Source organism: Saimiri boliviensis, chromosome 7 (assembly GCF_048565385.1).
Source record: "Saimiri boliviensis isolate mSaiBol1 chromosome 7, mSaiBol1.pri, whole genome shotgun sequence".
Taxonomy (NCBI): domain Eukaryota; kingdom Metazoa; phylum Chordata; class Mammalia; order Primates; family Cebidae; genus Saimiri; species Saimiri boliviensis.
Genome location: NC_133455.1, coordinates 40,041,709 through 40,059,006, shown reverse-complemented (window position 1 = coordinate 40,059,006; position 17,298 = coordinate 40,041,709). Strand labels below are relative to the sequence as shown.

The 17,298-nt window shown below is 35.4% G+C and overlaps 1 protein-coding gene across 1 annotated transcript in view; it reads right to left on the bottom strand.

Annotated features, from left to right (window-relative positions):
- EEA1 (early endosome antigen 1) overlaps nt 1-17,298 on the bottom strand; it is a 155,388-nt gene that overhangs the window by 40,704 nt on the left and 97,386 nt on the right. The window contains exons 12-15 of the mRNA XM_039472113.2: nt 13,242-13,391; nt 11,820-11,939; nt 5,083-5,286; nt 2,079-2,279 (exon numbers count right to left, since the gene is read on the bottom strand). Coding sequence (XP_039328047.2) covers nt 2,079-2,279; nt 5,083-5,286; nt 11,820-11,939; nt 13,242-13,391 — 675 coding nt within the window. The remainder of the gene's footprint in view (nt 1-2,078; nt 2,280-5,082; nt 5,287-11,819; nt 11,940-13,241; nt 13,392-17,298) is intronic.

The window sequence follows — 17,298 nt, the reverse complement described above, 5'->3', positions numbered from 1 at the left end:
AGGAAAAATTCAATTAATTTTTTCTCAATACCTAAATACTTAATTTTCACAGGAATAATAGTTACATCAAGGTATATACATCTACACTGATTTAAAGATGAAAACTAAAGAAATCCTCCCTTTAAACAATACATAGTAATTCTATATTGATGGATATATAGCACAGACTATGAATATATTTTTGAAAAAGTCAGCTTTGTTTACATATGGCATTTCATCTACTGGAGGAACCAAAAATTCATGAAATATTTTAACATGATAACCATTCATGATCTTCTTTATACAGCATGCTTCAGCTAATGTGATACATATATATTTCAAAGTCATGTTGCATATAAAGAAAGTTTGGGGGAAATTAAGTAATTGCTCCATGGTTTGCCTCATTTTAGAAAGGCTTCTGATGGGGGTGGGAAATGTGCCTATTCATATAGCCAGCCCCTCCTGCTTACTTTTTTTATAAGCAAGTACCTAAAAGTACCAGTTGCTACAAGGCTACAATTGTTACAGCTTTTGCATTAAAGCCCTTAAAACAGTGAAAGCAGTGAAGTGCCCTCATTCATGGGCATAATAATTTACCGTGATGCTGTCATGATCATGCATACAAAGAAGTACCTTAGAAGGGATCAAAAGGTATATTATAGAAATTAAAACTGAGAAACAGCTTAAAAGCCTCATTTGTATAGTTAAAGAGACACTCCAGGAAAAAACAACAACAACAACAACATTATCTTAACAGTTAAGCTACAGCTGGCTACAGCTAATACCCCTTGGCTAAGCAGTTTTGGTTGACATTCATTTATTAATAATATCACTTAAAGCACTAGGTTTTCCTGAGTCTTAATTCTCAAAAGAAAAGTAAGGCCATACATCCTACTTTATGAACTAACACTAGTTCACAAAGAATTTAAAGCAGTTTTGAAAGAAGCCTCAAAAACTTAAAAATATCTACAGGTAACACTTTTCAAAGAGTAATGGCAAAGAGGTTATTGTCAAGGTGATAATGGGAGCAATGATAGTAACAAAAAATGGGCTGATCTCATTGCTGGAACTAGTTCTGAAATGAATAGCAGTGGAAGGGCAATCTTTTGTAAAGGAAAGGGTCCTACAATGCAGAAAGAATCACAGACTGGCCTAACACATTAGTTCGTCCACATTGTCTCTACACTCCCATTTCCTCCCCATGCCCCTCCCCCTTACACTGAACATTGACATATTGGTTTATCTATCAAATAACTCATCAAACAAATAATTTTTTAAAGTGTATTCTCTCCAAGTTCTAATAAGTATTCCAGTTATATTATTTTATTATATTCCTGATTTCCAGTGGCAGCCTTCTCTTAAAATAAAATCAAGGCCTGAACTATTTCTACACATTTCTCTTCTATAGCACAGAATAAGAAATCAATAGTAAGAATGGAGAATAACAGTTACCTATTATACAAGTAAGACTAACCATGAAGTTCACAAATGATGTAACAAAAAATTATGTCTTACTGCTCACCCCATGATTGACTCATTGAGCAAGACTACTATATACACTTCTGAAAGAATATGGTACCATGTAGCGGATTTTTTTTTTTTTAAATCAGAAGTCAGACCTTTAAAGGAAGATTTAAAAAATCAAAGTCAAAAAATATTTAACACAGAAATCTAATGGTACAGTATCGAACTAATTTGAATTTCAAAAACAATAATGACATGATCAAAACAAAAGCTACAAGATTTAGAGATTTCAGCAGGTGTAGCTTGAGGAGAGACACAGAAACAGAGAGGGAGACAGAAAGAGAGAGAGAGCTACAGCGAGAACCTGAGAGCAAGAGCCAGAGCCAGAGAGAGGGAGGGAGAGCAAGAGGGTGAGGAGAGAAGAAAAGTGAAAGGAAGGCAGAAGGGAGAAGGGGGGAGACAGAGAGAGAGGACAAACCGGAAAGTTCAAAAAAATTGTCTAGATATAGCCTTTATCTAATTCCTATTTCAAATTTTTTCCTATTACTACGCAAGGCAAAAAGAGATAGAAACAGAATTTAAAATATTTGATGGCTGAAACTGGTACTTTATACAAACATTAAATTTAATGTTACCTGTATGTCAAGCTGGGAGACCTTCTCCTTGCTTTCATTTAACTGACTATTTAATTCATTGACACTGGTTTCTAGGGAAAGGACACGGTCTTGCGCAGCTCTAAGATGTGCCTTCTGCTCTTGTACCTGGTCATGCAAATCCTCCTGGGCTTGTTTATGGCTTTCTGACTGATTCTTCAGCTTCTCTGTTAGTTGAGTTACCTATTATACAAGTAAGACTAACCATGAAGTTCACAAATGATATAACAAAAAATTCAGAAACCTAAATTTGAGAACCATGAGAATGTTAAACTGCTTTATGAGAGTTTATCTCAAATTTTTCAAACAAAATTATTTACTTTTCCAAATATCTCAAATACCAAGAAATAACATTAAGTTCAAACACATTACTTTTAAAATAATCTTTGAGTTGTAACTTATATAGAATTTATTCCATTTAAGTTGTACAATTTGAGATTTGATGAATGTATATACTCATTTAACCAGCCATCACTACAATAAAGATAAAGAATATTTCCATTATCCCAAAATGTTTCCTCATGCCTTTCTGCAGTCGTTCTTCCCATCCTATCTCTAGCTCCAGCCAATCACTGATCTTATTAAATAACAAGATTTCTTTATATGTTCTGGGCATTTCTGAATTGGCAGATACATGTATTGCAAATGTTTTCTCCCATTCTATCTTATGGCTTTTATTTTTATAATGGTATCTTTTGAAGAGTCTACTTTTTTTAAATTTAGATGAAATCCAAGTCATTTGATATTTCTTTGAAGTACTTTGCTTTGAATTCACCAAGGTTTTTGAATCTGTAGGTTCATTTTTTTCATTAAAAATTACGTTTTTCACTTGCATCCATTGAAATACAGAAATAATTTTACAAATTAAAAGCTTTTTAGCCATTGTTTCTATCTTCTTCCTCTCCATCCTTCTGTGACATTAATTGTACTTATGCTAGCTTGTATAATACTATCCCATGGGTTGCTAAGGCACTGTTTTTTTCCCCAGCCTTTTTCCCTCTGTACTCCATTGTGAACAATTTCAATTGTCTTTCATGTTCACTGATACTGTTTTCTACTTGCTTAATCTATTAAGTATATCCAACAAAACTTTCATTTTTTTTTTTAAGAGACAGAATCTCACTCTGTCACCCAGGCTGGAGTGCAATAGCACAGAGGTAGTGCACTCCTGGTTTCAAGGAATCCTTTCATTTCAGCCTCCAGAATAGCTGGGATTACAGGCACAAGTTACTGGGCCCAGCCATTTCTACTTCTATTTCCATCATTACAGTTGTTTGTTTCTATCCATAAACATATTAAAGAGCTGTTTTAAAGTACTTGTCTGATGACTACAACATCTCTCACTTCAGGGTCTGTTCCCATTGAATAATTTCTCTCCTGGTCATGGCTCACATTGTTTCTGTTTCTTCACATGTCTAGCAATCGTTTACTATTTATTGTGACCACTCTCGATGTTGTTGTCGTCTTTCAAAGAATGTTGAGTTTTGTCCCAAGTATTTAATATATTTGTGATTCTACTGGATCTTTTTAAGGCTTGTTTTTGCACTTTTAAGGTTAGGTGTATGGCAGTTTTTACTCTAGGGATAGTTTAGCCTTACTCGTCTCCTCGGGTATGACATTTCTGGTGTGTCTACTGAATACTCCAAGTGTTGAGCGGCATCGTTCTACTGACTGACTGGAACTTGAACATCTCCCAGCCCTGTGTAAGCACTAGTAATTTTTCAGCCTGCAGCTCCTTGATGGTACTTACTTTCTGGCCTCATAGCAACCCACTTTACAAGTACAAAAACAAAACCTTCAAGTAGATTCCTAAGCAGACTTCTGAAGCTTTTTCTCTGTACTGCTCCTTCCTTTCTGGTATCCTGTCTTCCAAATTTGAGCTGCCTTAACCTCCCTGAACTTCAGTCTCTCAATTTAATTTAATCTCTCATATCCTCAGGTCAATAAGACCGCTGGGCTTTTCCTTAGATTCCCCCAACCTGAGCCACAGTCTGGAAAATGTCTCTGGGTCCAAAGTTAGAATGGTCAAAGAGTTCTTTCAGGGATCACAGTCCTGCACTGCCTATTGCCCAATGTCCAAAAACAGTGGTTTTGTACATTTTTTCCACTTTATTTATGGCAGAAGGGCTAAATAGGTTTTAACTATCCCAATATGGCCAGAAACAGAAGTAGATTTTAATTTATTCTTTAAAATAAACAGATGACTTCCTGACCATATTTATGTGATAAACAACGCCAAGTTGTATACAACTAAAAACTAACCTAAAGAATTCCTCAAAACTAGCTTAGAAATTTGGGGGGGTAGGGGGGGAATCTGTTATATTCTAATTCTAAAATTAGAAAAGTGATATGGCCTTCTGATACTTTGTTTTAAGTGTTTTCTCATTTAGATATTAACTTATTACATAATTCTTCCCCCAAAAACTATAAATTCTTTTTTGTTTGAAAATATACTGATCTAAATTTTATAAACTTTTCTTAAACTACATTTTAATGTTAGAACATTAAGGCAACTTATGAAAATTATTATTGGCTATACATTATCCAAAGACATACACTTTACCAAAATATATATGTTAATCAATACACAGTAAAAACTAACACTTGATTAATACCTTTAATTTACTACTACATTTCATTATTCATTTTTTTAAATATCACAAAATACCATTAGGCAAGTATGCACTATTAGTATCTCTGTTTTTCCAGTGAGCTAGCAATGTAAAATTATTTACTCACAGTCACACTCATTTACATCCAGGGACATGAACTGAGACATTTTCCTTTGTCAAATCATGTGAACTAACTATCACTACAACCCATAACCTACCTCTTAAAGTACATGAGATGCTATTTGTCAAAAAATACTTAACATTTAAAATGTGCTAAAAAGAGAGAGAAGGAAGAATCATTGAAATAAAGCATTTAGGAAGACTTACAGAGACAGAAGTAAACTTTAGAAGTATAGTAGGTTTTACAAGCTTACCTGCTCCTGTAATGTATGGTTTTTTTCTTGTAACTGGTTAAGAACAGCAGTCTCCCCTTCACCAGCCTGAATTTTTGCATAAAGATCTTCTCTTTCCTTTTCTAGTAATGAAATATTTTCTTTGCTCTTCTGTAGCAAAGCTTCAAGGTTCTGGATCTTTTGGTCCTTATCACCAATTTGACGTAGTACTTGTTCCAAATCATTCTGTAAAGAATTGAAAACTACTGCTTTAAGGATAGAGAACTTAAGTTATTCCTCCAACATAAAATGACTAATAATAAATTCTATCACTCAAATTCTTAGTCCCACTTTTTTAAACTATTACATTTTAAAATGATAAATTTAGTTAAGTAATTAGAACTGTATATTTAATAATATAAATCTGTATCATTATAAGCTAGAATTTAACAAAAAACTCTCAATTAACCACATTCTTTTTTAACACTTTAATCTTACCTCCTCCTCCTATTCTTTTTCTGACCCATTTCAGACACATGAGACCCATCATTCCTTAATCTCACACTAGGCACACTCCTACCTCGAAGCTTTTGTACTGTTTGTTCCTTCTACTTGGAACTCTTCCCCCACAGAGTCACATAGTTTACTCCACCTCCAAATGTTTGCTCAAACATCACCTTTTTAATCAGGACTACCTCTGACCATTACATTTAAAATTTCAGTCTTTCCCAATACTCCCTATCTTGATTATAATTTTCTTTCCATAGTGCTTACTTTCCAACACACTAAATAATTTGCTTATTTTTCACGCTAATCCTCATTCCAACCACCCTCTGTTAAAATGTATGCTCTACAAAGTCAGGATTTTGTGTCTTAGTCATTGAGGTATCCAAGATATCTGACACATATGTTCTAAAAAAGTCATCGAATGAATAGAAAAATGAGTGATTCCACTCTAAATCACATACACACCCAGGCTCACTTCAACACCCCAAAAGAACTCTTCTATCGATACAGCAAGGGATCCCTCTTCTTTTACTTCCACACTACTCTGCTGACACAGAGTCAGCAACCATGTGGTACTCTTATGATTTGTGCCAATATTAAAAGATTTGAGATCACTCACTTGCAAGCATACTTCTCATCCTTCTAAGCTTTGGTCAAATGACAAAGGCAACCAACCGTCTCTGCTTTGTCTCTATTCCTGCCACTGACAGATAACTCCTCTCTCCACATTCCACTAATCTGGAATCAGAATCCCCTGCCTAAGCTTCTTTCCACAGAAGTCACTCTGAGGGAGGGAAACATCACATACTGGGGCCTGTCAGGGGGTTGGAGGTCAAAGGGAGGGAGAGCATTAAGACAAAGACCTAATGTACCTGGGGCTTAAAACCTAGATGATGGGTTGATGGGTGCAGCAAACCATCTTGGCACATGTGTAGCTATGTAACAAACCTGCACATTCTGCACCTATATCCCACTACTTAAAGCATTTAAAAAAAAAAAAGTCACTCTGTTTCCAAGTCTTCACCAAAATGTGGTTCTCCCTTTACAGATGCCAATTCTCCCTTACCCCTCGCCCTGCTCTGGTCAGTAAGGCCTATTCCACTGAGCAAGTAGAGGAGGGTGACCTTTTCCTGGTGTTTCACTGCCATTACTCTCTCCTTCATGTGAAAGCTTTGTGCTGCCCTGGGGAATATGCCATTTACTTATTCTACTCTCTACTTTTTGTTGCTATCATCTATAAATCCCTACCTCATTCACTGAAGACTTGAGACCTGATTTAGTCTTTCTCTCAATCCCAATTTCTGCCAATTTCCTGGGAAATACAAAATACATAGAGAATTAAGACAATAGCCTCAACATTCATATTATCTTAATTCCTGGACCTTTATTCATTCCACATTTCACTCACTCATATAGGATTTGTAACCAACTGAAATTCTTCCAGCTAGAAATTTCTATCCTACTCTATAACCACAACTGTCTTCCAATTTAATGACCTAATTTCTGTTCTTCAATGTTAGAGACCTCAATTTCCTTCTAGCATATTCAGCATATGCCTAGCTTCTCTTCCTGAACCTTCCATATAGATATGAATCAACCTTAACCATTCTTTCAACCACATTGTCCGTTTCCTCTCACCCAAAAATTTCCAAGAGCCACCCCCAAAAAGCCCAATTCTCCACTCCTATACTTCTAAGCACTGTAAAGAGTAACATCACAAACCTCCATAGATTGGTGCTACTACAAATTTCTAGCTCCAGTTTCAACCTCCATCATAGAATATGTTCAGAATTGTCTTGTTAATCATTTTATTTGAATGAGGCTCTCGCCCTCAAACATTCCCCTCAATAACTACTTAAAAAATTCCATATTCTCTCTACATTCTCAATCTCTGCTTGCCTGATATTCAGCTATTACTATATCCAACTTTCACAATAAACATGAGAGTTTCAGGAAGGATCAATCCTGATTTTCCAAAAATAGATAATTTGATATGATACACATATACACATATAATTAATTAGAATTATATATTTAATAATATAAATCTATAATATTATAAGCTAGAATTTAACAAAAAACCTTAAGTAACCACATTTTTTCTAATGCTCTAAATTTATTTCCTACTACTACTCTTCTGATCCATATCAGATACATGAGACAGATATAGATACACATATATACATATAACTATATATACATAATTATATATAGATATATGGAGCTATGTATACATACCTTACTCCATATTTACCTCCTTTCCTCAAGCTTCAGCCAATGAGCTCCATTTCACCCTCCCCCACTGTATCAGTAACATTGTAGCTTCTGAGCAACACCTTATTCCCTCAGTCGCCTCTTCCCCAATATCCTTAATAACTCCTTCCCTATGAATCCTTTTGTCCTAGAATATAAACATGTCCAGTTCTCTTATTCTCAAAAACACTCCCCAGGACACATCCCCCTCCAGTTTCTGCCCAGTCTTTAAACAACTGACATTTAAATTTCAAAAATAATTTATATTTACATTCCTAATTCCCTTATTTACTCACTAATCAACAATCAGATTTTCATCTCTATTACTTTACTGAAATTATGTTTAGCAAGGTTATCAATTTACTTCTTAATTGCTTAATTTAATTGGCATTTTTCATTCATCACACTGAGCATCACCACCACACACACCCATATTTGAAGGTGCTGATTACCCCTAACTTTCAACTCTTCCTATTTCTTTGGCTTCCACTCTGCAGGTTCTTCTTAATTACTCTGATCTTGGGCTGCTCTTCTACTCAGTCATCCCTTAAGGGCTGGTATTTCTCAGAAGTCTTAAGCTACCAATTATCTATTTTTCTCACTGTACTCTCTCTCTGGCTGATCACATCTACTCTAATAATTCCATTTACTTCATATATGCTTATGTCTCTCTCAGTTAATATATACAGCATGATTCCCTCCTCCAAACTTTAAATTAATATTAAATACATTGCTCTGGTAGCTCATGACATGTCCCAAACTGAACTTATCACATTCCCCTATAAGATGGCCATTTGTCTCACATTCAGTAACACAGTTGATGACACCTCCATTTACCATGCATCCAATGGAATTCATTCCTTTTCTCTCTGATCCCTTTTATCTATTAAGTCAACCAGTGCTGTTTGTTTATTTTACTTCCTAGGTATTTCCCACATTTGTCCCTATGACTTCAACAACTGCTTGAACTAAGATCATTGTTATTTTTCATCTGAACTGCTGCATGTATTAGTATTTTAACTCATCTCATTCCAGAACATTCCCAACCAATTTCATCTTTCACACATCAACAAGAATAATCTATTTAAAAAGTAAATCTGCCTATGGCAATTCTTTCCTAAGACCTTCAATACCTTTCCATCTTCAATGTCTTTCCATCTTAAAATACAAATGTCACATGAGATCCTCTATAAACTTATCCATATCTAATGCTCTGACTTCTTTAAGTAATCTCTAACATATACTTTAAGTTCCGGCAAAACCTGAGTTTAGTTCACACTAGCCTCAGTATACTTAAATCTTTGTAACTTCTATCTGGAGCAAACTTCTAACTACCACCATCTTTGCACCCCCAAAATATCTACTCATCCTTTGTGTTCAGGTTGTCACTTTAAAAAAGTTTTCCATGGCTGCTCTTTTCCAGACTCTGGAAAAGAGTTGGGCTAGGTAACTATTCTCTATACCACCATAATAATTTTATATACACATATACACCTAGAACCAGACTTATTACATCTCTTTTATTAGTTGTTAGGACTTTTCATGTTTCCGTAATCTCTTTTATTAGTTGTTAGGATTTTACCTGGCCTCTCTTTCATCCTTTCTGCATTCCTTCCCAGGGAATAAGAATTTACACTTAATAGAAGGTGCAGAATAAGGGACAAATAAGCATGTTCAATTGGGTCCCTGCTGTCCTCCCTCAGTTTGAAAGACAACCTGTCTGCAAGAAGGTGAAAGGCTGCCATTTCCAGCTTTGTGGCTAAATTAATTACTTTAATTCTGGGGTATGGCATAAGAAAGCCCACTTGGCTGCTGACCTAGACTAAACTCCTCACACTTGCTTTACTATTCCCATTTCTTCCTTGCGCTTTACAATAAAGCTCCTAGAATTATCTATATTCAGTCTATCAAACTTTTTTCTTTCCATTCTCTCTTAAACCCCCTCCAAACAGGCTTTTGTCCCACTTCTCTATGCAAATCACCCTTATCAAGGTCCTCAATGACCTCCATATTGACAAATCCAGTGGGACTCTCTATCTTCATTTTGTCTGGTATCCATCCTTCTAAATGCCCAGGCCAAAACCCCTGGAATCATCCTTGAGTTCTCACTCAATACTCTACAATAAATCAGTCAGCTTTACCTTTACAGTATATCTAGAATCTGACTGCTTCTCACTACCTGCATTGTTTCCTCTAATCCAAGCCACATCATTTCTTGTCTAGACTATAGCAGTAACCTTAGCTTGTTTCTATGCTTCTACTCACGTACCCATACAGTCTACTCTCAATACATCAGCCAGAATAATTCTGTGAAATTATAAGTCAAATCATATCACTGCTTTGCTAAGAACTTTCCAATGGTTTCTCATCTTATCTCGAAGTAAAATAAAGTCCTTAAAATTACCTACAAGGCACTAGAGGTTCTGATCTCCTGTGAGTTCTATGACCTGTCCCTTTTAACTCCTAACACTCTCCCACTGCGGGCCTGACTTCCTGTCGTTCTTGAGACATCCTCCAGTCTCTGGACCTTTTAACATACTAATGGTCTTCTCTCTGAATCCATAGGCTCGCACCCTCCTTCCTTCAGGTCTTTCATTCTCTTCAGAGAGGCCTAACACTGCAGTCTCAACTTTGCCCCCCACAAAATACTTCCAACTCCCCACCCCTCCTCTCATCTTTATAGCACTTATCACCATTTAACATGCTATATGTTTTTCCTATTTACCTTGATTATTGTTGCCTCTCTCACTAAGCTTGTAAAAGCAGACATTTTTATCTGTTTTGTTCCCTCCTATGTTCACAAAATCAGTTCTGAGAGTAGACATTAGTAAATATTTTTAAAATAACAAAATAAAAGAATAAATAAATGGGCCAGGAGTGGTGGCTCATGCCTGTAATTCCAGTACTTTGGGAGGCCAGGGCAGGCGGATCACAATGTCAAGAGAGAGAGACTATCGTGGCCAATATAGTGAAATACCATCTCTACTAAAAATACAAAAATTAGCTGGGTGTGGTGGTATGTACCTGTAGTTCCAGCTACTCAGGAGGCTAAGGCAGGGAAATCGCTTGAACCTGGGAGGCAGAGGTTGCAGTGAGCCAAGATCACACCACTGCACTCCAGCCTGGTGACAGAGTGAGGCTCTGTCTCAAAAAAGAACAAGTAAATGAATGCGGTATTTAGATCTCTATCCATCTGACTCCCATGGCACTCTCCAAACTCAGAAGAGAAGGGCATATTATTTATTTCCTCCTTCAAACTACAATATTGTTTCTATATACATATCATTAAATTGGCATCTCCTAGGGGGCAAGTACCCTGTTCACAGTGCTAGGCACAGTGATTGATAAAAGAATGAATTAAAAATATTAAAGTCAAATTCATTTCAACAGCTCGGCAACCTCCCCTCACCATAACAAAATGAAAACTTAACTTCTTTTGCTATTCTAAGCTATGCTGCAGACTTTGTATAAATTTAACCCAAACAATTATATTTTCTACACCTAAAATTCCAATGTTCAGATGATGGTTATAAACCAGAAAAAGAAATGACCAATAAATACTAAATTCTACTGTAGGAAATACAAAATATTCTTCTTTACTGGACTAACTATCCCAGGTAATTTTATTTGAACATTTCTGATTTTCCAAATACTGTATTTTAACCAATAATAAATGATAATAAATTTATAATTTAAATAACAAATTTAAACATATTTAATAGATAAATCTAATAAATTTAATTAATATATGAAATATAATAAATACATAATAAATGTGTTTATAATATTTTACACTATGTTGGAAAAAACTTTTCAACATAGTAATCAAAAGAAAAAGAATTTTCTGATTATCCAGGCTTCAAAATTATCAATATCCCACACAATCAAGTATTTTGCATTTTCTAGTTTTGCCACAACAAAAGGATAATTTGGATTAATTAATTTTCTTTTTTCCCTTATAGTATATGTAATGGTAATTAATTTTTGTGTGCAAGACTATTAATGTAAACAATGTTTACCTGAGCTTCTCGAAGTTTTGCTGTGGTGCTTTGCTGAAGAGCCTGTTGTTCTTGATGCTGTTGCTTTGTTTTATCTAATTGATGCTGTAATTCTGTAGAACTTGTTACTTTTTCCTTCAACTTAAAAAAAATGTAGATTGTCAATTGATAACTTAAAGGCATAATGGTATTATTCATAAACATCAGGCATTACCTCAATTTTCAAGTCTGAACAGAACAATAAATTCAAGTAACACATAAGAAAGATCAACTTTAAAAGTAGTATCTCATTACATAGAGAATCTTAATCTCTTGTTGAAGAAACTATTTTCTATAAATAGACTTATCCTAAAAAATCTTTCTCCAGGTTGGCATTCAATTATTTTTTTGGAAAACTGGTATGATCAAGGGATTAATTACATATAAATTATTTGTAACAATAATCTAAACTACATATCAGTATTTATTTTTTTTTCCTTAATAGTCATAATTGCCACTTGTTGGAAAAGAATAGGATCATCTACCACATCTAAGATTTTAGGTCTAGAAGAAAACCTATTGCTGAAGCTACAGATTTTATTGTAGAATATATGCTTAATTCCAGCCAGGCATGGTGGCTCACACCTGTAATCCCAGCACTTTGGGAGGTCAAGGCAGGGAGATCATTTGAGGTCAGGAGTTCAAGACCAGCCTGGCCAACATGGTATAACCCCATCTTTACCAAAAAACACAAAAATTAGCCAGGCATGGTGGTGCACACTTGCAGTCCCTACTGGGTAGACTGAGGCATGATAATTACTTGAAGCTGGGAGGCACATGTTGCAGTAATTGGAGATAGTGCCACTATACTCCAGCCTGGGTGACAGAGTGAGAGACCTTGTCTCAAAAACAAATAAAATTAAAAATTAAAAACTTAAAAATAAAAAATAATGTGTTTAATTCCAATAAAAGATGCAATCTAATAACTTTGACTTTATCCATATTACAGGCATCATTTTCAGCAAATGCAAGTCTAATTAGGGATAGCATTCAAACATATGCTTAATTTTTAAAAGCAAAAATTCTTAAATGGAAACTCAAAGTTTATATGTACCAACTACATGTCATTAATGAGCTTTATCAACAATTAATAGTTTACTGTTTCATTAGGAAGTAGTCCTTCCTGGATAGGAAGACTCTAGCTGCCTGATGGGCTCTATCCCAGAATGTTTCCTGCCTACAGTTCAGAGTAGTTTTCTTTGTGCATTTTTGTTCAGACCTTTAGGGAATACAATTATAACAAAATGACTTAATGTAGTTAATAAGCAGGATGCTGCTACTGGAGAGTAATAAGTGTTGCACTTTAAAAAGTCAAATTAAAGTTCTGACAATTAACAGATTGATGAATCACAACAATATTAAAGATGTCTCAAGTCTACTAATACACTGAAAATGCTAGCTTACCTGCTCTTCTAACCGAGAAAGTTTGAGTTGCAAATCAGCCACTTGTTGTTCTTTATCCATCAACTTTTCACTTGAAAGCTGTCTCTGCTCCTTTAGCCTACCATGAGCTTCCCCTAGTTGGCGCTCTGTCTCCAGAAGTTTGCTATGTAACTTTAAAAAAGAAAAAAAAAAGTATGTACATATGTATAAACACACACACACCACCACCTACTTTCCAAACAATGTTTTACTTTTCACCAATATAAATACAATATCGTAATTTTCATGATACTTTGGGGAACCCTAAGATTTTATATAGTAATTATAACTGCAACTGAATTTTAATCACATAATTAATCACGTAAAATTATAGTTAAACATCACAATTTTTGTTTTTGTGTTACTGTTCTCTTAAAACAAATGCAGGCTCTTGTATGGATATAAATGTTGTAATTTTCAGAAACTTAAAAGAATAAAATTCAACTTAAAAATTAGGACACTTAGTACAAACTCAGATCTATTCTACAGTATTGTTTAAAGTTCCACAGTGATTCTTGCTGGTTTTCCACAGCCAAGAACCATCACAGATAAATTTTTACATTTGGGTATTAGATAGTGCCCAACACATTCCCAAGTCCTCATATTTGGCATATAATTTCTAAATAAAATAGAGAAAATGATTATAAATATATTTTATACATATATCCACACGTAATATAGTATATTATCATGAATTATGTCTTTCTTTACTAGACTCTGAACTCTTTGGGTGCAAAGACCATGTCTTACTCATTTTTTATTTTCACTATCTGGCATCTTGCTTTTTTTTTTTTTTGGAGACAAGAGTTTCACTTTGTCACCCAGGCTGGAGTGCAGTGGCATGATCTAGGCTCATTGCAACCTCCATCTTCCAGGTTCAAACAATTCTCATGCCTCAGCCTCCTGAGTAGCTGGGACTACAGGCACACGCAATGTGTGTGTGTATGTGTGTGTGCGTGCGTGTGTGCACGTGTGTGTGTGCACGCGCGCACATGTGCACATACACATATCTATATGGCGACCCTCATTCATTGACTTTACAAATGCCACCCAATTAAATCTAAGGGAGTTAAAAACCATCACAAGTATTCCATCCCTGTTATACATACCCTATCCTAAGAGCAAATCAGTGTCCCTTCCTGCTTCTTACAATACTTTCCTGCCACTAGCTTGCTCTCACTAATCCCCCTGGCTGGAAGACATATTTGCTTTCAAACTGCCACTTGTCAAAACCTGTTCAATATTCCCAATTTCAAGTACCACCTCTCTCTAACACAAAGATTTCCTGATCACATCATTGGATAAAATAATTACATCAAGTGAAGTACTGGGCTGGGGGTAGGGGAGGACAGAAGAGAGAAACTCTTCTAAATTCCCATAATATATGGGATCCTTTTATTATAATTCTCATAATCTTTAGTATGATAGATAGTACTTGTCTTATCCTCTCCATGAAATTTACATAATTATTAAAGGTAGGTACTATTTCTTATTCATTTTTGCATCCCTAGTAAACGAGGCATGTGTCTTTCAGAAAGCATAAATGCTCAATTTGCTTATCTGAAATAAAAGTCAAATATATAGGTTAAAGTTATTCACTGATATCCCCATGCCTCAGTTTCCTGCCATTATGAATGCTTACATTTATTCATTCATTCACTTACTAAAACATTTGCCAACTAACAAGCAAAATGTTGGCTGGGCACAGTGGCTCACGTCTGTAGTTCCAGCATTTTGGAAGGCTAAGGCAGGTGGATTACTTGAGCTCAGGAGTTCAAGACCAGCCTGGGCAACATGGTGAAACCCCGTTTCTACTAAAATACAAAAAAATAAGCCAGGTATGGTAGTGTGTGCCTGTAGTCCCAGCTACTCAGGCCCCTGAAGCACAAGAATTGCTTGAACCCAGAAGACAGAGGTTGCAATTAGCCTAGATCATGTCACCATACTCCAGGTCTGGGCAACAAAGTGGAACTCCGTTAAAAAAAGAAGGAAAGAAAGAAAGAAAAATGCCAGGTAGTGAAAATAAAATGAGTAAGACATGGTTTTTGCACCCAAATAGTTCAGAGTCTAGTAAAAAAAAGACACAATTTATGATAATATATATATTGTGATATTAGTAAAATACTAAAGATATGTGCATGCCTAAGCTATCTTGGGTGTCGGGCAGCAGTGACATGTTTCAAATGGATTTCTAGGGAGAGTGGAAGGGCAGGTGAGGATTGAAAAATTATCTGTTGAGTACAATGGTCATTATTTGGGTGATGGGTAAACTAATAGTCCAGACTTCACCATTATACAATATATACATGCAAGAAATCTGCACTTGTACCCACTAAATATATTTTTAAAAATTTTTCAAATCTTTTATTTTTATTTTAGGTTCAGGGGTATATGTGCAGGTTTACTATATAGATAAATTATGTGTCACAGGGGTTTGGGGTACAGATTATTTCATCACCCAGGTAATAAACATAGTACCCAATAAGCAGTTTTTCCATCCTCACTCTCCTCCCACCTTCCACCCACAAGTAGGCCTGACTGTCTATTGTTCCCTCTTTGTGTCCATATGCACTCAACATTTAGCTCCCACTTATAAGTGAGAACATGTGGTATTTGATTTTCTGTTCCTATGTTAGTTCACTTAGGAAAATGGGCCTCCAGCTCTAAACATGCTGCTGTAAAGGACATGATCTTGTTCTTTAAAAAAAAAAAAATTAAAAAAAGTGACAAGTGAAGTAAATAGTAAATAGTATTTATCAAGGTAAAGAGAAATAAAAAGAATATCTCAGGTCAAGAAGACAGACTGGGCCAGGCGTGGTGGCTCATGCCTATAATCGCAGCACTTTGGAAGGCTGAGGCAGGTGGATCATGAGTTCAGGGGTCTGAGATCAGTCTGACCAACATAGTGAAACCTGGTCTCTACTAAAAATACAAAAATTAGTCAGGCATGGTAGTAGGTGCCTATAGTCCCGGCTACTCAGGAGGCTGACAGGAGAATCACTTGAACCTGGGAGGCAGAGGTTGCACTGAGCAAAGATCACTCCACTGCACTCCAGCCTGGGTAACACAGCGAGACTCCGTCTCAAAAAAAAAAAAAAAAAAAAGACTGAATGATACCACAAAAGCAAGACACAATACAATATGTAGGAAAAAACTGAAGATGCTTCTGTATTCTTGCAGTGAAGAATAAGAAAAGAATGGTAAATTGTTGAGGAGGTAGGTAGGCCCACAAGATGTCTGTGGATACTGCATGCCATGACAAGGAACCTCAACTTAATCCATTACACCATAAAGAGTTATTAATAGGCTTAAAGCATGATTGGAACATGGTAAGATTTGCCTTTAAGACAGATTACTCTGGTGGCTATACAGAAGATCAATTTGTCAGGGGCAAGAAGGAAGACAGATAAGTTAGCAGTTGTTAGAGTGGTTTAAGAGTGAGACAAGCAGAACAGGGCTTGCAGAAAGAGTGAAGGAAAAGACATGCTAGATAAATATTCTTAACTCTTGATTCACTGTATCATGGAACTCAGAGTCTAATCTCAAAAATTAGTATTAGCATATGTGAAGTGCTTCCTCTAATTCCTGAAATATAACTGAAGCTCATTAAATTACTAACATAATCATTATTATTATTACTAAAGGACATAAAGCTGTGAAAATTATTAATTACAATAAAATTAAGTATCAATTCCATTTTAGAAAAATAGCTGAACATTATCAAAAAAGTAGCAAAGGAAATGAGTATCTCCCAATTTCCATTTACAATCAATTTTCAGTGTTACCTAAAGCAATAATTAGAATACAGACATTAAAAAATTAAGTTAATGGCAAAGTCAAAACTTGCATTAAACTTCATCTGATACCCACTATATTATTAACCTATACAAAATAGTTTTGCCTTTAAGCTAGTTTGGACTTTAAGCTAGCATTCTGTATATGTAAATAACACAGTTCAAAATATGAGCTATATAGGTAAATAATACAGTTCATATATTATTTACCTATGCAAAATAGCAGCATTAGGGCTGATTCACTT